Genomic DNA, 21,875 nt, shown 5'->3' with positions numbered 1-21,875 from the left:
CTGCCCCTCCCCCGTTCATGCTCTGTCTCTCTCTGTCCCAAAAATAAATAAAAAAACGTTGAAATAAATAAATAAATAAAATAAAATAAAATAAAATACGTTATGGAAACAGTCACTCCCCACACCCGCTGAGACCCCAGACTTTTCCAAGGTCCAGAAACCAAAGGGTTAACACCTAGGAAGCCTCGGTTGGGCTGTGGGGCTAGAGTCGGCCTTTGCTCTAATGGGGCAGATGTTCAAGGTTTTAAAACCCAGGAAAGAAGGAACAGAGCAGCCACTGAGCCACAAAACCAAGGCCACCAACCTTCCCAGACCCCCGCTTAGGGAACTGAGAAGGTCAGCATCCCCAGAACCCAAGCACTCTGGCAGCTTAATTCCCCAAAGTGCTTAACAGGCAGGGTAGCCTCATGGTTGGAGGGCAGACCTCTAGAAAAGGGCTCAAATCGTGAGCCCTACAGCTCCCCTACTATGTGGTCTGGAACTGGCCACTTCCTTCCTCTGTGCCTCAGTCTCCCAAGTGGGGCTAACCGCAGGGCCTCGCTCATCGAGTTGTTCTAAGAATTAAGTGAATAGATGCCCGATCATCTGTATGAATAACAGCCGTCTGTGTTAATACAAACCACATATTACACGTGAGTAAACTGAGGCCCAGAGAAGTGACGTGCACCAAGTCAGGCAGCGAGTAAATGGTGGAGCTAGAATTGAAATCCCAGCAGCCTATGGCTGCAAAGCCTGGCTCTACCCCAGGGGTCAGCAGACTTTTTCTGCAAAGGGCCAGATAGTAAATATTTTAGGCTTTGTTGGCCACATCCGGCCTCTGTGACACAGTCTTCTTTGTTTGTTTTTTGGGTCTGTTGTTTTTTTTTTTTAACAACCCTTTAAAAAAATGTAAACATCATTCTTAGCTCCTGTGTTGTACAAAAACAGGCCACGGGCTAGGTCTGGCTCACAGGCCACAGGGTTGGCAACCCCTTGCCCTAAACTGCTACAGAGCCCTGCCTCTTAAATGCAGGCATCCAGTGCACGTTTGGAAAACACCACCAGACAGACCTAATGAAGCACACCTGTAGGTCCAGTTCAAGCCACAGGCTACCAGTTTGCAAGTTCCACCTGGAGCTCCTTCTGCACCAAGGTGAAGAGCTAGAGACACACAGCATTTCAAACACGTGTTTACGGGTCAAGAGCAGTGGCGAGAACAAACACAGAAGGTCCTTTTGAGATCCCTGGGACAGACAAACAGCAGGAGGCCAGAGGAGGTACAGAGAGTTCTGTCCCACCAGCCATGGCTGCACAGGTTAGAGGCCTCTGTTCACAGACCCCTGAAAGGGTCTGGTCCAGCTCGGAGACTCAAGGGTCCCCCACCATCTCCAGCAGAAAGCCAAGTTCAGGTTGGCCCTAGTAATCTTCCCCTCCCTCCGCTCTGCCTTCCAGTTGATGGAGGAGCAAGGATGCATGTGTCCTCAATGACAGGTGCATGAATGAGGCACCATCAGCCAAATTAATCCACCAGCAGGGACCCCCAAGGAACAGCCGTCAGATGCCAGGCCTTCGGGATGGAGCCAGGGCAGGCTTGGGCCAACGGCCACCATTTCCAAGGGTCGAAAACCCTGGGTGGAGAGCAGCAGACGGTGGCAGGGCCATCCACCCAGCTAGGGATCCAACCAGAAGCCAACTCTGAAGCTGAGAATTAAGATTTCTGGGGCGCCTGAGTGGATCAGTCGGTTAAGCATCTGACTCTCGATTTTGGCTCAGGTCATGATCTCGGGGTCATGGGATCGAGGCCCTTATTGGGCTCTACACTAGGCATGGGGCCTGCTTGAGATTCTCTCTCCCTCTCCCTCTGCCCCTCCCCTGCTCTCTCTCTCTCTCTCTCTCTCTCTCTCTCTCTCTCACACACACACACACACATACAATAAATAAAAAATTTAAAAATAATAATAATTTAAAAAAGAATTCTTGGGTCACCACCCAAGCAGCAAATCTTCCCTGGGCCGCCCTACCAACGCTAAATCAAAGGTGGCTAAACAGTGAAGAAGACAGCAGGTGTGTGGTTTGAGCTCAGTGCACCCAGCATCACCCGTATCCTCTTCTGCAAACAGCCAGGACAGTGATGAGGAGCTCCCGCGTCCCCCACCCTGTGGCCTGTGGGGTCGTGTGATTGGTTGGAGGTGGGAGCACATGACATAAATCTGCACCAATTAGAGCTCGTTTGCTCAGAGTGACTGGGTCAGGCGTGGAGCACCTGATCCTGATATCAGCCAATGAAAACATAGCGCAGCCCAGCTCACGGTCACTGGACCACGTCTCAACCAATCAGAGCCCAACACTGCCCAGCTCGTAGCCGCTGGGGTAAAGTGCAAGCTCATGCACCTGGGAGAAGAATAAAGGGCACAAGCAAAGATTTCATGTAATTGGCTCACATTAAACCACATGACTCAGGCCCAAGCCACTCAGAACATCACATTCTTCCGGCCACGGGTGGCCAAAGCCTGAGGGACTCTGGGAACTCATGTCAGAGCTACTAAAAGAAAGGTTCCCTCTTTCCCACTATCCTTGAACTTTGGGAGGTGTGAGGCCAGGGTAACACAACCACCTGGTACCACACGGAAAACAGAGCTGAACAGTGGAAAGCAGAAGGTCGTGGAGGGATCCGGCCCGGCCCAGAGCCAGCACCACCCCTACACGTCTCAGCTACTTGAACTCACAAGTGTTTTGATTAAGCCTGTCAGAGCTGGGTTTTCTGTCACTTCTATTGCAGAGAGAGGAGCTGGGTGAACATCTCACCTTGAGGAGAAGGGGGTACTTGCAAATCCTCTGAATTGGAGACAGCAGGTAGCCCTCCAGAGGGATGTCTGTGGTCTTCCGGCCTCCCAGAAGCATGCAGCTCTGCGAAAGGACATAAGACCTTCATTAAAACTCACCAGGGATGGCAAAGGGATTTGGCCACCTTCAAAGAACCATGGGGAGCCCTCTTAAAACACCGCGACAGACTTTGGAAGCAATTTAGCAACACCCAGGGGAGATGAAAATGAAAATATGCATCTCTTCAAGCCAGCACAAAGCCCAGATCAGGGGCTGGCAATCGACGGCCCGTGGGCCAAATCCTGCCCACTGCCTGTCTTGGTAACCAAGGATTTCCTGCAACAGAGCCACATCTATTTGCTTTCGTGCCATATCTGGTTGCTTCCAAGCCACCACGGCAGAGCTGAGTAGTTGCAACAGAGACCATGCAGTCACAAAACCTGAAATGTTTACTGTCTGGCCTTTTACAGAAAAGTTTGCTAACTCCTGATCTATAGGAACTATCGGAGGTTCGAGACACGCACCAGACGCAGGAGCATGGACATTCAAAACTGCCTCGTATGGAATAGCAAACAACAGAAAGTGAGGTAAAGAGCCATCAACTGCTCGCGTTTTGTGAGTTCGAGCCCCACACTGGGCTCTGTGCTGACAGGGTGCAGCCTGCTCAGATCCTCTGTCCCCCTCTCCTTGCCCCTCCCCAGCTTGCTCTCGCGTGCTCTCTCTCAAAAATAAACAGTAAAAATAATTTAAAATAATTTCCAAAAAAAATAATAAAAATAACCATCAACTGAAGACTGGGAAACTATGCCTATGGTAGACTGACACAATTGCCACACTAAATGGCAGTAAAAACGGGGGACCTGACAGTCGCAGAGGGACACAGATGGACCCCAAACACCAAAGGATGTGCATGGCATGAACCCATCTACAGAAAGCTTTTAAAAACACACAACACAGGGGTGCCTGGCTGGCTCAGTCGGTTAAGCATCTGACTTCAGCTCAGGTCACGATCTCTGGGTTCATGGGTTCGAGCCCCACATCGGGCTCTCTGCTGTCAGCACAGAGCCTGCTTCGGATCCTCCATCTACCCCCCACCCCCCGCCTCTCCCATGCATGCGCTCTCTCTCTCTCTCCCAAAAATAAACATCTAAAGAAAATAAAATAAAAACACACAAAACCAGGCATTGCTTATGGAGAACACATCTGTAGTAAAACACAAAAACATGGGTGGAAAAAAAATAATAAACCAAATTCTAATGGGGGGAGAAGTTACCTCTGTAGAGGGAAGGTAACAGGATCTGGAAAGTGAACTGGGTCCCCCACCACGCCCCTCACAGTCCTGTCCCTGGGGCTTACTATGTGCCCAATATATGCATGCATGCATGCACGAATGGACGAATGAATGAATGAATGAACAAACGAATGACACAAAGGATGAACAAACTGTCAGCACATCCCCCAATCTCCGCCTTCCTCCTCAACACCATGTTGGCAGACTGCAAACGAAACAGGAACTCTCGGGAAAAAGAATTCTCATTCATTCATTCATTCATTTATTCATTCATTCATTCATTCCACGAATTTACACTGTGTGCTTGCTATGTGCTGGGCACAGTTCCAAGCACTAGGAAACCTGCCCAGCAAAGCAGACAAATTCCCTGCTTATACGGCAGTGAAAATGAGACCAGGGAACATTTACCGTGCACTTACCACGTGCTAGGCTCTGTGCCTCGTGCTCTGCCTCTATGTAAAGTTCATCGTCGCGGCCCCCGCAAAAGCAGGGGTACTACCCCCCCAGGACAACTGGCGCAGAAAACTGGAAGAGCAGGTCCAAGACTCAGGGGTGCTGCCTTCCAGGGATCTCAAGGGGCCCTCTCCTTGGAGAAGCAAGACCCCAGGGCCCCGGCTCTGACAGGAGCTGCGTGGCCCCCGCACCTCCCCCAGGCACAGATGGGGGATCGGAGCTGTGGCAGCTGGGAGATGCCAGGCCCCACACTGTTCACACTCGGGCCTTTGTCCTCTGAGCCAGTGCTCAGCACAAGCTGCCCTGGTGATGTCAGCTCCGGGCAGAGAGAGGGGAGCCTGGGGGTAGTGGAGTCCTTTCCAGAAGCCCCCAGGACCTGGCGGGAGAAGGGCCGGCCTCTTTGTCCGGGATCAAGGGGTTTTCACATAACTGTCAGAGCTGCCAACCGCACTTCTCCCCCAAACACTCCAAATTCCTGTTTCGCTTTATTTTCATTTAAGAGAAAAAAAAAGAAGCAAACACACACTGAGTTGCCATTCACTATTCCAGCAAGATCACACTCCAGGCACAATGGGAAGAACTCCGGCGAATTATCTCTCTAAATTCTCCTCCTTCACAGAACCGACTCGGGTGAGTGCATTTACTACATGTATGTGCCATAAAAAAGCTTTTTATAAACCTCAGATCCCTTCCATTATCCAAACGCTCCTTCATTATCTAGCCCTTTCCCTCCTCCTGATCTCACTTCCTCCCATACTCTCCATTCCAGCTACCCTGGCTTCTAGCTATTTCTCAAACAGGCTCCTACCTCAGGGCCTTGGGACTTACAATTCCTCTACCTGGAATGCTTTCCTCCCAGATACTCCTTGCCGCTCTCTCTTTTTAACTCCCTCAAAACATCCTGTCATCCTTAACGGGGACTATTTCTTCTGGGGGATTTCATACCACATGACAGTCACACAAGGTTCTCCTACTAGAATAGCTGCTCCACGAGAGGGAGGACTCTTCTTGCCTCGGTCACTGCTATTCCCCAGCACTTCGCATGAATGAGCAAATGAGCACATTACCCCCATTTTACCGACAGGAAAACTGAGTCACAGAATGATGCAGTCGCCATTCTGTCTCTCAGCTAGCACACAGCACGTCGTGAGCGGAAAGCCAGAGCCCGTCTATTCGCAACGTCTTAACGCTCCATCAGAGACTCAAGACAGCTCTCCTGCGGGTGGCCAAAAGCTGGGAGACACCAGCAAAGAGGGCGAAAGATGACGAGCTGGCTGGCACTCCACGTGTCCTCCCCCTGCCCGATCGGGCCCAGCCCAGCTGTCGCTAGGAAAACGGCAGCCTGGTGCACCAGGAAGACTGCAGGAGAGAGAGAGGAAGGAAGGAAAGAAAAAGCGAGGCCCTTCCCTTCCCACACCCTTGCAAACACCATCCTGGCATCTTCCCGCTTCTCAAGACACGGCTGAGCCCAAGAGGACACCCCCAGAAAGAGGGACCCTCAGCCAGGCCTAGATAGAGCCTGGGCAGCGGGGACTGTGGGACTAAGGTCAGCAGGTGGGCCACCGAAACAGGGTCGCGTGTGTGTGGTCTTGTGCTATGCGACTTCATCTCTGCTTTTCACCCAGACTCCTGAATGAATGTAAGTACAAAACTGGAAACGTAACAAACGGCATCGGCCCCAAATGCTAAAGCACTTGACCCAAAAGGAAATCCATTGACCCATCTGCCTTTCCTCAGACGCTCACTGGAACTGGACCACAAGCGTCAGGAGCTCACTAGCGAAGGAAACATACATTTTGAATCAAAATTCTGGAAACACTCTGTCAGAGACTGCGCATCAGGGAGAAGTACACGTAAGAACTTTATCATATCATGCAGGTTGGCTCTCTGGGCGCGTGGTTAACACTCCTGATGCTACGGCCCGTAGCCACTCTACTCTTGGGTGCTCTATTCTCTATGTGCCCTTGGGAAATAAAACAGTACTTGGGGGCGGGAGTGTTGGCCTTTGACTGAATGAGCAGGGGATTTAGAAGCGAAGGGTCGAGGGGCGCCTAGGTGGCTCAGTCGGTTAAGTGTCCGACTTTAGCTCAGGTCGTGATCTCACACTCTGTGAGTTCGAGCCCCGCATCGGGCTCTGGGCTGACAGCTCAGAGCCTGGAGCCTGCTTCGGATGCTGTGTCTCCCTTTCTCTCTGCCCCTTCCCTGATTGCGTGCACTCTCTCTCTCTTGCTCTCAAAAATAAACAAACATTTTTAAAAATTAAAAAAAAAAAAGAGAAAGATCAGGATTTGAACCCACGAGAACATCAATCACTTTTCACGTACTCTTAGGAAGTCGCTGAAGATTTGAGATTCATCACAATCACCTGTGGCAAAGGCTATGCGGTGTCCCCCAAGGTATTCTTCCACGGCAACATTATTGCCATCTGGGCACACAGCTACATGCCCCAGCCTTCCCTGCAGCTGGGTGTAGCCGTGTGACTAGGTCCCGGATGTGAGTAGAAGAGATGTGTGCAACTATGCCTTTAAGAGGAGAAGGGCAGGCCCTCCTTCCCGCCCTTCTGCATCCCACTACCTGGAACGTGGAAGTGGTGAGAAGTCGACTTACACCGTGCTGATGAGGGTGCACACTAGGGCACTGGCTCCTGACACAAGGGCCCCTATACCAGCCCCAGACTGTCTATATCCGCACTGTTAACATGAAAGAGAAACATTTATCTTGTTGAAACCGCTGTGATTTGGCATGTCTGCAGAGCAGGCAAATGTATATCTTAGTTCATACACAACAGATAGTGGCTGGTAAAGCCCCAAGGAAGTCACAAATGAGAACCTTCATCCACAAGCCAAGATCTCTGCAACTACAGAGCCTGTAGAGCGAAGGCCATCACGGATGTCTGGGGTGTGGCCCGACCCATATCTAGTCCCAGCTTACTTCCACAAGCGCAAGCCAACGCCCTCTCGGGCTCCACCCCACCCTTAGGGCCGGTGGTTTGGGCAGAGTTGACTCTGCCCTCCAGCTCCACAAGTAGCCAATCAGCAACAACCAACCCCTCCATCTAGAACAACTGGTTCAGGGATAGGGTCTTGAGTCAAGCTGAGCCAATGAGCATCAGACCCAGGATTCTTGCTGTGACTACTGAGCCAAAGGGAGCTCTCTTATCCTAAAGCTGCTCAGTTATCAGAGGTATGAGCACAAAGCTGCTGGAGGCCACGTTGGCAACCCCAAGGAGACAGCCTCCCTGAGAATGGAACCAAGGCAGGGCAACACAGAACCAAGAAACACGTCCCTGATGACATATTTACACACCTAGATTCTTCAGTGCCTGAAGCCCTCCGGGGTCTTAAACTTGCCAGAAAAGCGAACCCATGTATTTTTTTTTTTTTTTTTTGCCTTAAGCCAATTTTAACTGGGCTTTCTTTCACTCATAACTAAATAATCCTAATAATACAATTATTACTACCGTTGACACCACTCTTTTCAGGATCACGACTTTAGACCAGAAATTGGCAAACTTGGCCCGAGGGCCAGATCCAGCCCTCCGCCTATTTAGTAAATAAACTTTCCTGGAACACAGCCACGCTCACGCCTTTATATATTATTTATGGCGGCTTCCATGCTACCAGGGCAGAACTGAGTCACTGTGACAGAGAGCGCATGATGCAAAAAGGCAAAAATGTGGCCCTTTCCAGAAAACGTTCGGCGATCCCAGCGTTACCCCAGCTGTCATGCCCAGCCGACCCCGGGCAGCACAGGTCAGCGCGAAGCTGTCTCGTGCCCAGGGATTCGCAAGGCCGAAGCCGAGTGGAAGACAAGTAAACTTACCAAGAGGAAGGCGCGGACAGTGGGGATCTTGTTGAGCTCCACAAGCAGCCGCAGGGCCTTCTCGTGGTTGCTGCAATATTCCTCGTACACGCAGAACTTGTCCTTCTGCAAGACAAGGACAGAGCCTGTGGGAGACAGCCCGTGGCAGGAGAGCAGGTGCTCTGAGATGTGCTGACAGCTGGGCCAGCCTGGGAGGAAGGACTGGCCCAGAGCCTGAGCGACCACACAGCAGGAGGGGTTTCAGGTAAGGTGGCTCCCACTCGCTGCAGGCCTCGCAGCGTCCACTCCTGTCCCCATTCTTCACCCAGCAGCCTGAGTAACCTTTCAGGAAGCAGCACAGCCCAGGGTCAAGTGCACGGACTCAAGCCAGCAGCCTGGGATTGAATCCCGGCTCTGCGTTTACAAGCGTGAACCTGGGCAAGGTACCTGACCGCTCTGTGTCTCAGTTTCCTCATCAGTGGAGTTGTTAATAGGCCTTAACTCATGGGGTTGTTATAAGAATTAAATGAGTTAAAACATAAGGTTTCAGCATATAGTAGGAGCTCACAAAGTGTCCACCCTTAGTATTAAAGCACAAGTCAGACTGTGTCACACCCCTGCTTAAAACCCCCCAGTGGTGGGCCGCCTGGGTGGCTCAGTCAGTTGAGCATCCGACTTCGGCTCAGGTCATGATCTCACAGTTGATGAGTTTGAGGCCCGAGTCAGGCTCTGTGCTGACAGCTCAGAGCCCGGAGCCTGTTTCAGATTCTGTGTCTCCCTCTCTCTCTGCCCCTCCCCAGCTCATGTTCTGTCTCTCTGTCTCAAACATTTAAAACAAAAATTAAAAAACAAAACAAAACAAAAACCCAGTGGTATTCTATTACACTACAAACGAGACCCAACACTTGATTATGAATTTCAAGGGCCAGATACATGACCCTGTCTTTCTCTTACGTCATCTCACTGGCCTTCTATCTACTCCTTGACTTTGCCAGCCTATTCCTACCTCAGGGCCTTTGCACTTGCCATTTCCTCTACCCAGAACACTATGCCCCCAGGCCTGACTACTCTCCAACTCAAATTCCATCTCCTCAAATGCCACCTGGATTACCCTAGCTAAAGCAGCCATTCAGGTATAATCTGGAATTATTCAGATTATTTGTTTATCTGTCTTTTCTGCAGGGTAGTCTGCTCCCTGAAGGCAGTGGACCACATCCATCTTGCTCACTGAGGTATTCCCAGACCCTGGCACAATGCCTGGCATACAGTAGGCCCCTCGATGAACACCTGCTAAATAACTGAACTTAAACACCTACCACGTGCAATGCCCTGTATATACGAACCTAAAGAATCTAGATAAAGCTCAGGAATGTGGGGGAGAAAATAGATCCCTGGTCTCTGCCACATAGCAGCGACAGCCTTGAGGCAAGGGGATACCTCTGTTGACCTCCAAACGCCCCCTAAGCCCCAAGTCAGACTCTTTCCAATCTAGAGGTCATCTGTGGGTCACCAGGTCTGTAACCATCCGTCAGGGCTTCTGGGACCAACAGGAAGCTTTGCACTGAACATTCTTGGTTCCAAAAGGCTCACACAATACTGCTTCCCAGCCCGCCAAACCCTAAACAAGGATGTCCTGGGTAAAGACGCTGGACAGGAAGGGCTGAAGGGCCTTGACCTTGCACTGGGGGTTGGGCAGGAGACCCCAAGAAGCTGAGGAAGGAAGAGGCGGGTCTACAAAGCAAGTAACTCATCTTGTTTCTAAACAAACCCCCCAGTCATCCTGCCGGCAGGCGGCTACAGGAAGCAGAAAACCAGAGAGGAGAGAGGATGGGTTTCAGAATCAGTAAGCCGCCCCCACCCGCCCAGGCTCGCCTCTGGGGGCTCCGTGTGCACCCTCTGAGCAGACGCCCTGAACAGCAAAGGGCCCACAGCCAGAGCCACTGGCCCACACGGAGCACTTAGTACACGCCTCGCGCTAGTCTCTTGGAAATAGGGTAAACCCATTCGGTCCTCGCAGGAACCTGCCAGGTGGTTACTGGATCCGCCCCACTCACACGTGGGAAAACCAAGGCCAAGTCCCGAGCCCGGGGTCTCACAGGCTCTCTCAACTCCCCCTTGCTGCCATGAAGCTCCGGGGCCTGACCGAAGATGGGGATGGGAGCGGGAGGCAACAGGGGGACAAAACCCAAGCCACAACACCACAAACAAAGCTCGGACGGGACTGCAGAGAATGATGAAAAAGTTACTCGAGAACCAGACCCCCTGGGTAGGAAACCCAGCCCCAGGCTCCCTAAGTAGCGGGTGTGGCCCTGGACAAGCTGCTTCACCTCTTTACGCCTTGGTTTCCTCATCCGCCAAACAGACATGATAAGAGCCCCTCACTGCTTGCGCTGCTGGCGGGGTAAATAACTTAATATTTAATATAAGTGGGACATGATGAACTCTATATAATATTTCAAAATTCCTCGAAAAGTATTAGCTACAAACACAATGGGCAAACATGAACATTAGAGAAAAACACCAAAACAGACAACGTTAGGATCATCCGGGAGAAACGGCCCTGACGCCTACTTCCAAGGAGCGACCACAAATGACCTGAAACGTTACAAGACACAAGCCACATGTTCCAAACACTACCACCAATGTCTGCATGCACACGGAAACACAACAGAGTCCCCGACCATCTCCCTCACCCAGTGTCTGCAGACGCGCAAGGGCAGGGAAGGGGAAAAGGGGACCCCAGCATCCCCGCCCCGGCCCCCCGCACACACGCTGCCCAAGCGGACGCTTTCCATTTCCACTGGTCTCCAGTGAGCCCATGGGGCCATCAAGGCCCGTGGAGACTGGTCAGGAGGTCTGCACCACAGGGGTTCACCCAAGCGAGGACAAAAGATGTGAGGGAGGGAGGCCTCTAGACACAGGTGGAGCCAGGCCTCAGCTGCGGACCACGGGGACGTGGGCCGCAGAGAAGAGAGAAAGGGCCTTTCTGGTTGAAGGTGACAGGAAGTGGCCCGCCTGAGGCCTGCTCCTGCAGAGAAGGCCTGCAGGGCTCTATTACAGGGGGGGGCTGGGCTCTGAATGCAGGCACATGAAGGACAGCAGGAGGTCCCAACCGAATGTAAGGAGCTCTAGCGACTGGGGGGCCCCTACTAGTACTGTTCAGAGATAAGACACCAGAGCCCCTGAGACCATAGCGGCATCAACCTCAACCTCATACGTGCAATCGCAAGTTCTCCAGCCAAGTTCACGGTCTGGCTTCCCAGGTTGCCAGCTCTGCGACCTCGAGCAAGGCATGTCATGTTTCAGAGCCTCTGCGTTCTTGTCCATAAATTGTAGACAATAACGGCTTCCCCACCAAGAGGCGGTTTGGCAAGATTATCAGGTGAACACGTTGTAAGTGCTTCGAATGGTCCAGAGCGAGGACTCACTAAGTGTTGGCTGGTATTAGTGTTGCTGTTATTGAGGCTACTCTCACTACCATCGTCAGGACCGCGGGTGAACAGGTCTGTGAACAGGGTGGGGCACTGGGTGGGTAGGCTCTGATGGTGAAAAGAAGAGACGCCAAGTGGGGAGGAAGGGAGCTGAGTGGGTTCACAGGTTTAGACAAGGCCGGCAGGGAAAGGCACCAGGCAGAATCCGGGAAACGCAGTAGGCCTTGACCTCAGGTACGTCTCCCTTCTCGGCTGTGCAGTGTCCACCTCCCCCCATCCACCCCTGCCCTGTGAGCCCCGTGGGGGCGGGGCTTGCATCGGCTGGGGTCACTGCTGTAGTGCCAGTGCGGACTGGAGTCGCCAGCAGGGAGCAGGCGTCGTGAGGACTTGATGAATGGAGGCAAGGAAGCAGGAGGAATTAAGAGGGGCCCAACAGACCTCAAACCAGCTCCCGCTCCTTCTAGATGACCCTGGTCCACTGCAGCCGCGGCCTCGGCTCTTTGCTGGGACGTGCCTGGTTTTACCCACCCGCCACCCATTCCCCCTTGTTGGTTCTGGTCATGGCCCCCAACTTTTCCCCTGGGAACCACCTCCTCCACTGAGCCCACTGACCCCACCCCACTCCCAGGCACCGCAAGTGAGCGCACGACCCAGGCCAAATCAATCAAAGAGTCCCCTGTCCTGGCAACGGTGGCCATGTGCCCCAAGCTGGGCCAAGGACAGCCCTCCATGACTCATGCTGGAATTACTGTGGAGAGAGGCTCTCTTTGAACCGTCACTGCCGAGCTGGCAGACTGTCAGCCTGAAGCTGCTAAAGGCCACGTCTGCCACCCTGTGAGGCATTCGGCCCCCCCACCCCTCGAGAATGAAGCCAACACAGAGGAAATCAGAGCCTAAAGAGAAAGACCGAGTCCGGGAAACACCATATGGGGCCCTGGATCCAGCTATGCCTAAATCCCGCTCACTGGAATATTTCGTTTGTATGAGCCATAAAGTCTTTTTTGTTGGCTTGAGCCTACTTGAATTGGTGTTTTCATCACTCGCAATGAAGACGGTCCTAATAAATGCACGCTCTGAAAGGCGGGAGAAAATGAAAAACTGGACCCAAGCCTAGTGAGGTGACAGGGTCTCCCTGTCCACTTCCATCTGTACCCTGAAAAGACTGGGCCAGAAAGCAGAGGCAGATCTGTTTATTCTCACACGCTAACCCCAATCAAAGAGTGGCACTGGCTGGAACTGGTGAGGAGTCTCAAGCCCCACCCCCACCCCAGGGAGCCCGAGGCAGAATGCTGTGATTGATCAGCGATGTCTGCCGTGGCTGCAGTGAGCTCCCCCGAGCCCCTCTTCCGCTCGGTCATCCTCTCCTTCAGCTTGTGAAAACGGCAGGGGACCAGGACTTGAGGCCTGGAGAAGTTAAATTTAGCAAATGGAGACACCCCCTCCTCAAAACCATGCCCGGCTCCATCACTCCCCTGTCCTTGCCGGGAGCCTAATCCCAGCTGTGTCTCGGGGCCCCAGACCCTGCAGATATGGAAATGCTGCTTTTGACGGCTCAGAGCCCAAGTGTTCAATTTCCTCCCAGGGGCCCCACATGGGGCTTTGATTGTTGTGCCAAGAAGAAAGGGACAAGCAGTTGTGCACACACAGATGTGGTGGGCGGGGAGCCTGCGGCTGCGGGGTTGGGATGTGAAGGAGGAGAGGTGGACAGATGCCAGCTGGGACAGCTGGGGGAGAGGGTCGAGCCCCCGGGGAGGCTTCACGGATCGTCAGAGGTGACGGCTGCCGCCCGCAACGGCCCGGCCCGGGAGCCTCGCTGCCTCCGCGGCCGCCATCTGCTCCAGGCCACTCCCTTTGCACCCAAAAAGACTGAGGCTCAGACGGAGGCTGGCCACGTGGACGCCTCCCCCGTCGCAGAGCGAAGCGTGAGATCCCGGTCTGACTTTTGCGAGGGTTTCCCCAACGTATCATCCGCTTATCCGCACAGCTACAGGGAGGGGGTGAGAGCCACTCACACCGCACGACCCTGCTACAAACCTGCAATTCTTAGGGGGAGATCTCTATGGGATCTGCCCCCACGGCATCCCTGCACCCCCCCCCCCCCCCATCACTGACTCTGCACCGGCCACACCACCCTGCCTGCCTTCCCCTCCATGCACACCTGGTCCAGGGTCTCTGCCCTCGAGAGGGTCTCCCTCTGGAACGTCCCGCCCCCACCCCCAGCCCCACCCCCCCTCCCGCCAAGATCATCCCACTTTACCATGCTCCAGAGGCCTGCCCTGAGGCAGTCGGGGTTGCCAGATAAAACACGGGACACCCAGACGAGAAACACGGGACACCCAGATGAGTCTGAATTTCAGAGGAACAACAAATCATTTCTTACTGGAAGTGTGTCCCAAACAGTGCATGAGACATACTCACACTAAAGAATTATTTTTCATTTGCCAATTTGCTCAGATGTCATGGGTGTTTTTGTTTGCTCCGTCTAGCAATCCTGTCCCTGACTTCCCAATTTCAAGCAACTTCGAGCACAGTCACTCCTCGCACATCTGTATTTTATATCCTTCGTAACCCGGGTCACCATCTGTACTGGCATCCTCCGTTTCTGCAGCCTACGAGCCTCACGGTGGCGACAATAAATCTGTCTTATTTAGGGCGGCATTCCTCAGGGCCAAGTACAGCGCCTGGCACACAGTAGGTGTTTAGGATGTATTTCAGGAAACTTAGCGTGTAACGTGATGAAAAACATAAGCCCTGGGGCCAAATTACAATGGCCCAAGTCCCGGCTCCAACATTCCCTGGCCGTGTGAGCTTGAATCATGATCTACCCTCTCTGGGCCTCCGTTCCCCCGTTTGTAAAGTCAGTACAATAACGATGCACACTGTCGAAGGTTGTTGTGAAGTTTTAATCAATTAAAATACGTGAAGCACTGAGAACAGCACCCGGCACAAAGAGAACATCTGTGCTAGTTTGCCATCAACTCAGTAGGTGGTGGTCAGGTTTTAGGGTGCCCACCCCCTCCTCCCGCCGACCATTCTCTCACTACTCCAAGCAACTCGGGAATCCTGAAGGAAGAGACAGACTATTGTGAAAAGCCATCAGCCTCTCCGACCAGCAGCTGAGTGGGAACCCAAGACACCCTCGTGGGTCGGGGGGTGGCCAAGCTGGGACTCACACCCAGGTCTGCCTGGCCCAGGTCCACCCTCTTGGCACTGGCTACCCTGTTGGTCATTCTGCGGCAGAAGGGTCCTGCCAGGCCAGGAGGTCACGGGAACCCCAGGACATGGTCGTTCCACAAGGAGCCCCGAGGAAAAGGGAGCCGCACTCCACATGGCATTGAGGGGAGGGAGAGACAACTAAAAACAGCACTGATCTGCAGGGACCGAACGGCTTCCCCCGTTCCTGTGGGCTGAGGCTGGGCCTGCCTGCCACCTGCCTCTCCGTGTCCCAGACAGGCCTGCAGAGGAGGCTGGGGAAGCAGCCCACTCCCCCAAAGCTACAGGCTCCAACAGGGGCTGGGGCACCGTACTCACGAATTTTAAAAAAACGTTCCCAAGTTCATGCTGAGACTGAGGCTCGGGATGTAAACAATACTCCAAGGCAGCCAAGAAATCCTTGTGAACTTCCAAGATGTCTTCGATGTTCGAGAACAGGATCTGTGAGGAAAAGCGAGGCCCGAGGATAGAGTTAATCAAGGTACAGAGGGAGAGCAAAATCAAGCATAAGAACATGCATAACCCCCAGTGTAGACGAGAATATGATGCAACAGGCACACTGATACACTGCAGCCAGTTTAGCCACTCATGAAAATAACTAAAACAAAATACTGCCAGCATTTATTCATGCCTAATCCTGTGCTATGAACTTTACATGCACTTACGGCATCGAATTTTCTGTGTAACTCCATGAGGCAGAAACTACCGTCATCCCCCATTTATAGATGAAGAACAAGGACCCAAAATAAATTAATATTCTCAAGGTCACGCAGTCCACTAAGCAGCAGAAGGGAGGTTCACGCTCAGCATGCAGGGAACTAGATATTAAGACATTGATCACAATTTTCATCATGGTCGACAACCAGCATGTTGGATCAGAAGCCTTGATTTTTAAAACGATGAGGGTCCTTCCATGCACCCATCACGTGATGTGGCCGAAGAAAATACAATAGGGAAGGATGTTCAAAATATGCATAGGAGTGCCTGCGTGGCTCAGTCAGTTAAGCGTCTGGCTTCGGCTCAGGTCATGATCTCACAGTCTGTGAGTTCGAGCCCCGCATCGGACTCTGTGCCGACAGCTCGGAGCCTGGTGCCTGCTTCCGATTCTGTGTCTCCCTCTCTCTCTGCCCCTCCCCCCACCGCTCTCTCTCAAAAATAAACATTAAAAAAAATCTTTTTTCAATATGCTGTCTAAACTTTCACAAACAATACATAAGGCTGCCTTTTCCCCTGAATGAATCTAGAGTTTGAAATGCACATACAACCTGACCCAGCAATTCTACATTTTAGGATTTAACTGGCAATCAGTTGTCTCCGACCAGGGACAATTTGGCCCCCCAGGGGACATTTGCCAATGTCTAGGGACATTTGTGGTCATCGCAAATTGTGGGGAAGGGATGTTACCAGCATCTCATAGGTAGAGGCTAGGGATGCTATTAAACACAATACACGGGAAAAGCCCATCACAGCAAAGAATTATCCGGCCCAAAGTGTTAATAATGCCAAGGTGAAGAGCCTGGTAGAGAGTCAAGGACACACTGCAGCCTTGTCGGCAATAGCAAAAATCTGGGGAAAAGGCAAATGGCCAAAGGGGGGACTCATCAGATAGCTGGATCAACTGGCCTGATTATAATTAAGTAAATTCTACATACTGAAATACTATGCAGTCTGTAAGAAGAATCTGCAGATCTGTATATACGGACATGCAATCTTGGAATGACCCTTAATATATATTGTTAAGTTGGGGGGTGGGGGAGGGAGGAATCATGGTTGCAAACAAGACTCCAGCATGGGCCCGTCTGTGTTTCAAAAGAAAAAAAAAAAAAAAAGCCATTCCTCCCCAGGGGAACGAAAGCAGAGCCTATCTGAGTGAAGAGTCAAGCTGGTCACTGCAGCGACCTCTGGGAAGGAGAACTAAGAATTAAGAAGACTTTATCTACTTAAGGTCCTTTTGAACTGCATAAATCCTCTTTCCCTTAAAAAAAAAAAAAAAAAAAAAAAGAGGTGAGGGGGCCTGGGTGGCTCAGTCGGTTGAGCGTCCGACTTCAGCTCAGGTCATGATCTTGCAGTTTATGAGTTCGAGCCCCGCGTCAGGCTCTGTGCTGACAGCTGGGAGCCTGGAGCCAGCTTTGGATTCTCTGTCTCCCCTCTCTCTGCCCCTCCCCTGCTCATGCTCTGTCTCTCTCTCCCTCTCTCTCTCTCTCTGTGAAAAATAAACATTAAAAAAAATTTTTTTTGAAAAGAGGTACTTTTTTTTTTAATTTAATTTTGAAGAAGGTCCTCAGATGTTTCAAAAACTAAAGCACAATAAAATGAATCCAGCGAGAAGTCCCTCCTCCCACCCATCCTACTGTGGCCCACAGCAGGGGTAACCAGTGTTACAACTGGTTTGTGGTTCCCTCTGGGGTTTTTATTCATTCAGCAAATACTGACTGACTGAGCACCTACTGTGTGCCAGGCACTGTTAGAGGCCCTCGGGTATACGGCAGGGAACAGACATGTGCCTGCCTTCATGGAGGTGACATTCTAATGGAAGGGGACAGGCAACAAACAAAGAACCAAAACGAGTGTTTGTTGTTTTTTTTTTAATTTTTTTTTCAACGTTTTTTATTTATTTTTGGGACAGAGAGAGACAGAGCATGAACGGGGGAGGGGCAGAGAGAGAGGGAGACACAGAATCGGAAACAGGCTCCAGGCTCTGAGCCATCAGCCCAGAGCCTGACGCGGGGCTCGAACTCCCGGACCGCGAGATCGTGACCTGGCTGAAGTCAGACGCTTAACCGACTGCGCCACCCAGGCGCCCCGAGTGTTTGTTTTTTAATGTTTTTTGGGTTTTTTTGTTTTTTTTTTTTTCAGAGAGACAGCATGAGCGGAGGAAGGGCAAAGAGAGCAGAGACAAAGGATCTGAAGGGGGCTCTGTGGTGACAGCAGAAAAGCCCAACGAGGGGCTCAAACTCAGGAACGTGAGATCATGACCTGAGCAGAAGTCGGATGCTTAACCGTCCAGGGGGTACCTGGGTGGCTCAGTTGGTTAAGCGTCCAACTCCTTTTTTTTTTCTTTTTTTTTTTTTCAACATTTATTTTATTTTGGGGACAGAGAGAGACAGAGCATGAACGGGGGAGGGGCAGAGAGAGAGGGAGACACAGAATCGGAAACAGGCTCCAGGCTCTGAGCCATCAGCCCAGAGCTTGACGCGGGGCTCGAACTCACGGACCACGAGATCGTGACCTGGCTGAAGTCGGACGCTTAACCGACTGCGCCACCCAGGCGCCCCCCTTTTTTTTTTTCTAATGTTTATTTATTTTTGAGAGAGAGAGAAACAGAGTGTGAGTGGGGGAGGGGCAGAGAGAGAGGGAGACACAGAATCTGAAACAGCCTCCAGGCTCTGAGCTGTCAGCAAGGAGCCTGACGCGGGGCTCGAACTCACGGACCGCAAGATCGTAACCTGAGCTGAAGTGGCCGTCCAACTGAGCCACCCAGGCGCCCCAAGCGTCCAACTCTTGATCTCAGCTCAGGTCTTGATCTCAGGGTCTTGAGTTCAAGTTCTACGTTGGGCTCCATGCTGGGCATGAAGCCTATTTAAAAAAACAAAAACAAAAAAACAGAGTTTTCTAGGGGGTAAGAAGCACTAAAGACAAAAGGAAAACAGGAAGAGAGTCCCAGGGTGGGACAGAGGGCCATGGACAGCCCTGCTGAGAAGGTGACAGGTGAGTCCAGACCTCAAGGAATGAAGACCAACCCCATGGACCTTTGGAATGTACCAGAAAGTCTACAGAGGGAGATGGCCTGAGGGTGGGCAGGGAAGGCTGGGCTGGAGACCGTTCCTCAGTCTCTGCCCTTCCTCCTCCGCCTAGCCCTGGAGGACACACTCGTCATGTGAGGTGGCTGGAAGAATCACCTGCACTATTTGGTTATTTTTCTCCCTCCCATCTTGTCCAGTGCCCACGGTTGGATCCGCTTACGTTGAGGACAGATACGATAGATACAGATCACACTATGTACTACACTCACCTCAAGGGATGGCTGTAAATTTCAAAATGAACATCTGTCTCCCGAGTGTGTACCCAAAAGAAATGACAGCCTGTGTGGTCATAAAAGCCCCAAACTGGAAATAACTCAAATATCCATCCACAGGGGAACGGATGGTAAATTATGGGACACTCGCACTATGGGTTACTACCCAGCAATGAAAAAGACCGGATCGTAGCTACGCATGACGACATGGGCAAACCTCACACACGTAACAGTGAGAAAAGATACCAGACGTGAAAAAGCTCACTTTTGTATAAAAGTGCAAAACTAGGGGCGCCTGGGTGGCGCAGTCGGTTAAGCGTCCGACTTCAGCCAGGTCGCGATCTCGCGGTCCGTGAGTTCGAGCCCCGCGTCGGGCTCTGGGCTGATGGCTCAGAGCCTGGAGCCTGTTTCCGATTCTGTGTCTCCCTCTCTCTCTGCCCCTCCCCCGCTCATGCTCTGTCTCTCTCTGTCTCAAAAATAAATAAAAACGTTGAAAAAAAAATTTTTAAAAAAATAAAAGTGCAAAACTAATCAATAACTGGGGCACCTGGTGGCTCAGTCCGTTGAGCATCCGACTTCGGCTCAGGTCATGATCTCACAGTTCGTAAGTTCTAGCCCCACGTCGGGCTCAGTGCTGTCAGGGTGGAGCCTGCTTGGGATTCTCGCTCCCTCTCTCTCTCCGCCCCTCCCCCACTCACGCTCTCCTCTCTCTCTCAAAAATAAATAAAACATTAAAAAAAAACTAATCGAGGGGCGCCCGGGTGGCTCAGTCAGTTAAGCGTCTGACTTCGGCTCAGGTCATGATCTCACAGCCTGTGAGTTTGAGCCCCGCGTCGGGCTCTGTGCTGACAGCTCAGAGCCTGGAGCTTGTTCAGATTCTGTGTCTCCCTCTCTCTCTGCCCCTCCCCTGCTCATGCTCTGTCTCTCTCTGTCTCTCAAAACTGAATAAATGATAAAAAAAAAATTTTTTTTTAATAAAAAAAAAAACAAAACTAATCAACGGTTACCTTTGGGGAGTGGGCATTTACTGGCAGGGGGACACAGGAGCCTGCTGGGGCAGGAAATGCTCTGTCTTCGTTTGGATCATGGTTACATAGATGTGTTCATACATGAAACTGCATCACGTCCGACACAGAGGATGCACCCTTACTGCATGTGAGTTATATACCTCACAAAAAAAGTAATCTTTTAAAGACTGAAATAAGTTACAATTTAAAATTATCATAATTTTTGAATCGCAATAAAGAAACAGACTGTGATAAATACATGTGATAAACAAACAGCAGGTCCTCAGTAAATATTTGCTGAATGAAGGAGTGAAGAAATGAATGAACGCACGCATGCATAAAATGCCGAAATCCCAGCACCATCGGGGACCGGCCATGCAGTGACCCTGAACATCTCTTTGCATCTAAAGCCTCGGCTTTTTACCCGAAACACTGAGCTCAGAATTATCAACTGCAAGGCTGCTGTCCAGACTAGCCGACACATGTGGGGAGAACACCCTGTCTGACCAAGTCCCTCACGTGCTACCCAGGTCGGCCGCCTCTGACACCCACCCCACGCTGTCTCCCCTCTTCCCCAGACCAGGACCCTGGAGCCCCAAGAACTAAAGGCAGCCTCCCAGAGGGTGAGGTCACACTGGAAAGCCGGGCCTGGCGAGTGCGGGGGCCTCTGCCATGCACACAGAGGGCCTATTGACGTCCTCCCGAAACTCCCCACAGCCACAGCCAAGACGAAGGCCGGACCCAATTGCTCAACCGCTCTGCCTCGACACTCAATGCCCGGTGCAGGGGCACGGGCCAGGGCCGCCGAGAGGGCAGCTGGAGGGGCCAGCTCCCAGGGGCGCTCGGGAAGGGATTTTCCGCTGGCTCCACGCCAGGAGGCCTGGCACAGAGAAGACTGGAAGACAGGATGGCCGTGGTGAGCAAGGCACACAGCGGCAGAGGGGCTGGCCCAGCGATCCACACCTTGACGTTCTCTTCCGTGAGGCCCTTCTCCACGGAGTCCGCCACGTTCTGCCGGATGCGATGCAGGAATGCCTGGGGGAAGAGAAGCAGGGAGAGGTGAGCACCCAGGCCTCTGATCTCCCCGGGGTGGCCTGAAAGGAGGGTGACACGTTCAAACGCCACCTAGGACACGGGAGGTACCACGGTCCAGGAACTTGGGTGGGGAGTAAGGAAAAACCTCCCCGGCTTCTGCGTTAAAAAACACACGGGAACATCCCTCACCCCCATTCGGTCCACAAACGTTTACTGAGCATCTCGCACACCAGGCCCTGTGCAGACGCACCCGCAAAGCCTGCCCTCAGGGAGACGCGCCCCCATCTGCTTCCTTACCCATCGCTCTCCCTCTAAAACTGTAATTCATTTCCCTTTCTCTTTTTCCCCCTTTCTCAAAAATTTAACTTCCAGGGGCTCCTGGGTGGCTCAGTCAGTTACGCCTCTGACTCTTGATTTCGGCTCAGGTCACGATCTCACAGGTTCATGAATTCGAGCCCCACGTCGGGCTCTGCACTCACAGTGTGGAGCCTGCTTGGGATTCTCTCTCTCCCCCTCTCTCTCTCTCTCTCTCTGCCCCTCCCACCGTCTCCCTCTCTTTCTCTCTCTCTGTCAAAATAAATAAACTTAAAAAAAATTTAACCTCTAAATCATAACACATTCACGTGGTTCGAGAGCCAAAAATATAAAAAGTCAAAAATACGACAAGTCTCTTCTACACACTGGGCCCTAAGGCATCGAGTTCCTCCCCATCCCCCGCACAGGAAACCACAACTACAAGTGTCTTCCATGACCTTCCAGAGAATCTTTATGCAAAAGCAACAAACACAAATACTCACAGATACACACACACGTACATGTATTCTTTT

General features: G+C 52.0%; 1 protein-coding gene across 1 annotated transcript in view; it reads right to left on the bottom strand.

The window, feature by feature from the left end:
• PREX1 (phosphatidylinositol-3,4,5-trisphosphate dependent Rac exchange factor 1) overlaps positions 1-21,875 on the bottom strand; it is a 184,040-nt gene that overhangs the window by 83,153 nt on the left and 79,012 nt on the right. The window contains exons 2-5 of the mRNA XM_043553726.1: positions 20,977-21,048; positions 15,310-15,432; positions 8,369-8,473; positions 2,785-2,886 (exon numbers count right to left, since the gene is read on the bottom strand). Coding sequence (XP_043409661.1) covers positions 2,785-2,886; positions 8,369-8,473; positions 15,310-15,432; positions 20,977-21,048 — 402 coding nt within the window. The remainder of the gene's footprint in view (positions 1-2,784; positions 2,887-8,368; positions 8,474-15,309; positions 15,433-20,976; positions 21,049-21,875) is intronic.

This window comes from Prionailurus bengalensis, chromosome A3, assembly GCF_016509475.1.
Source record: "Prionailurus bengalensis isolate Pbe53 chromosome A3, Fcat_Pben_1.1_paternal_pri, whole genome shotgun sequence".
In the NCBI taxonomy this organism is placed as follows: Eukaryota; Metazoa; Chordata; class Mammalia; order Carnivora; family Felidae; genus Prionailurus; species Prionailurus bengalensis.
The sequence above is the reverse complement of the archived record's forward strand: the minus strand, read 5'-3'. Positions and strand labels throughout refer to the sequence as shown.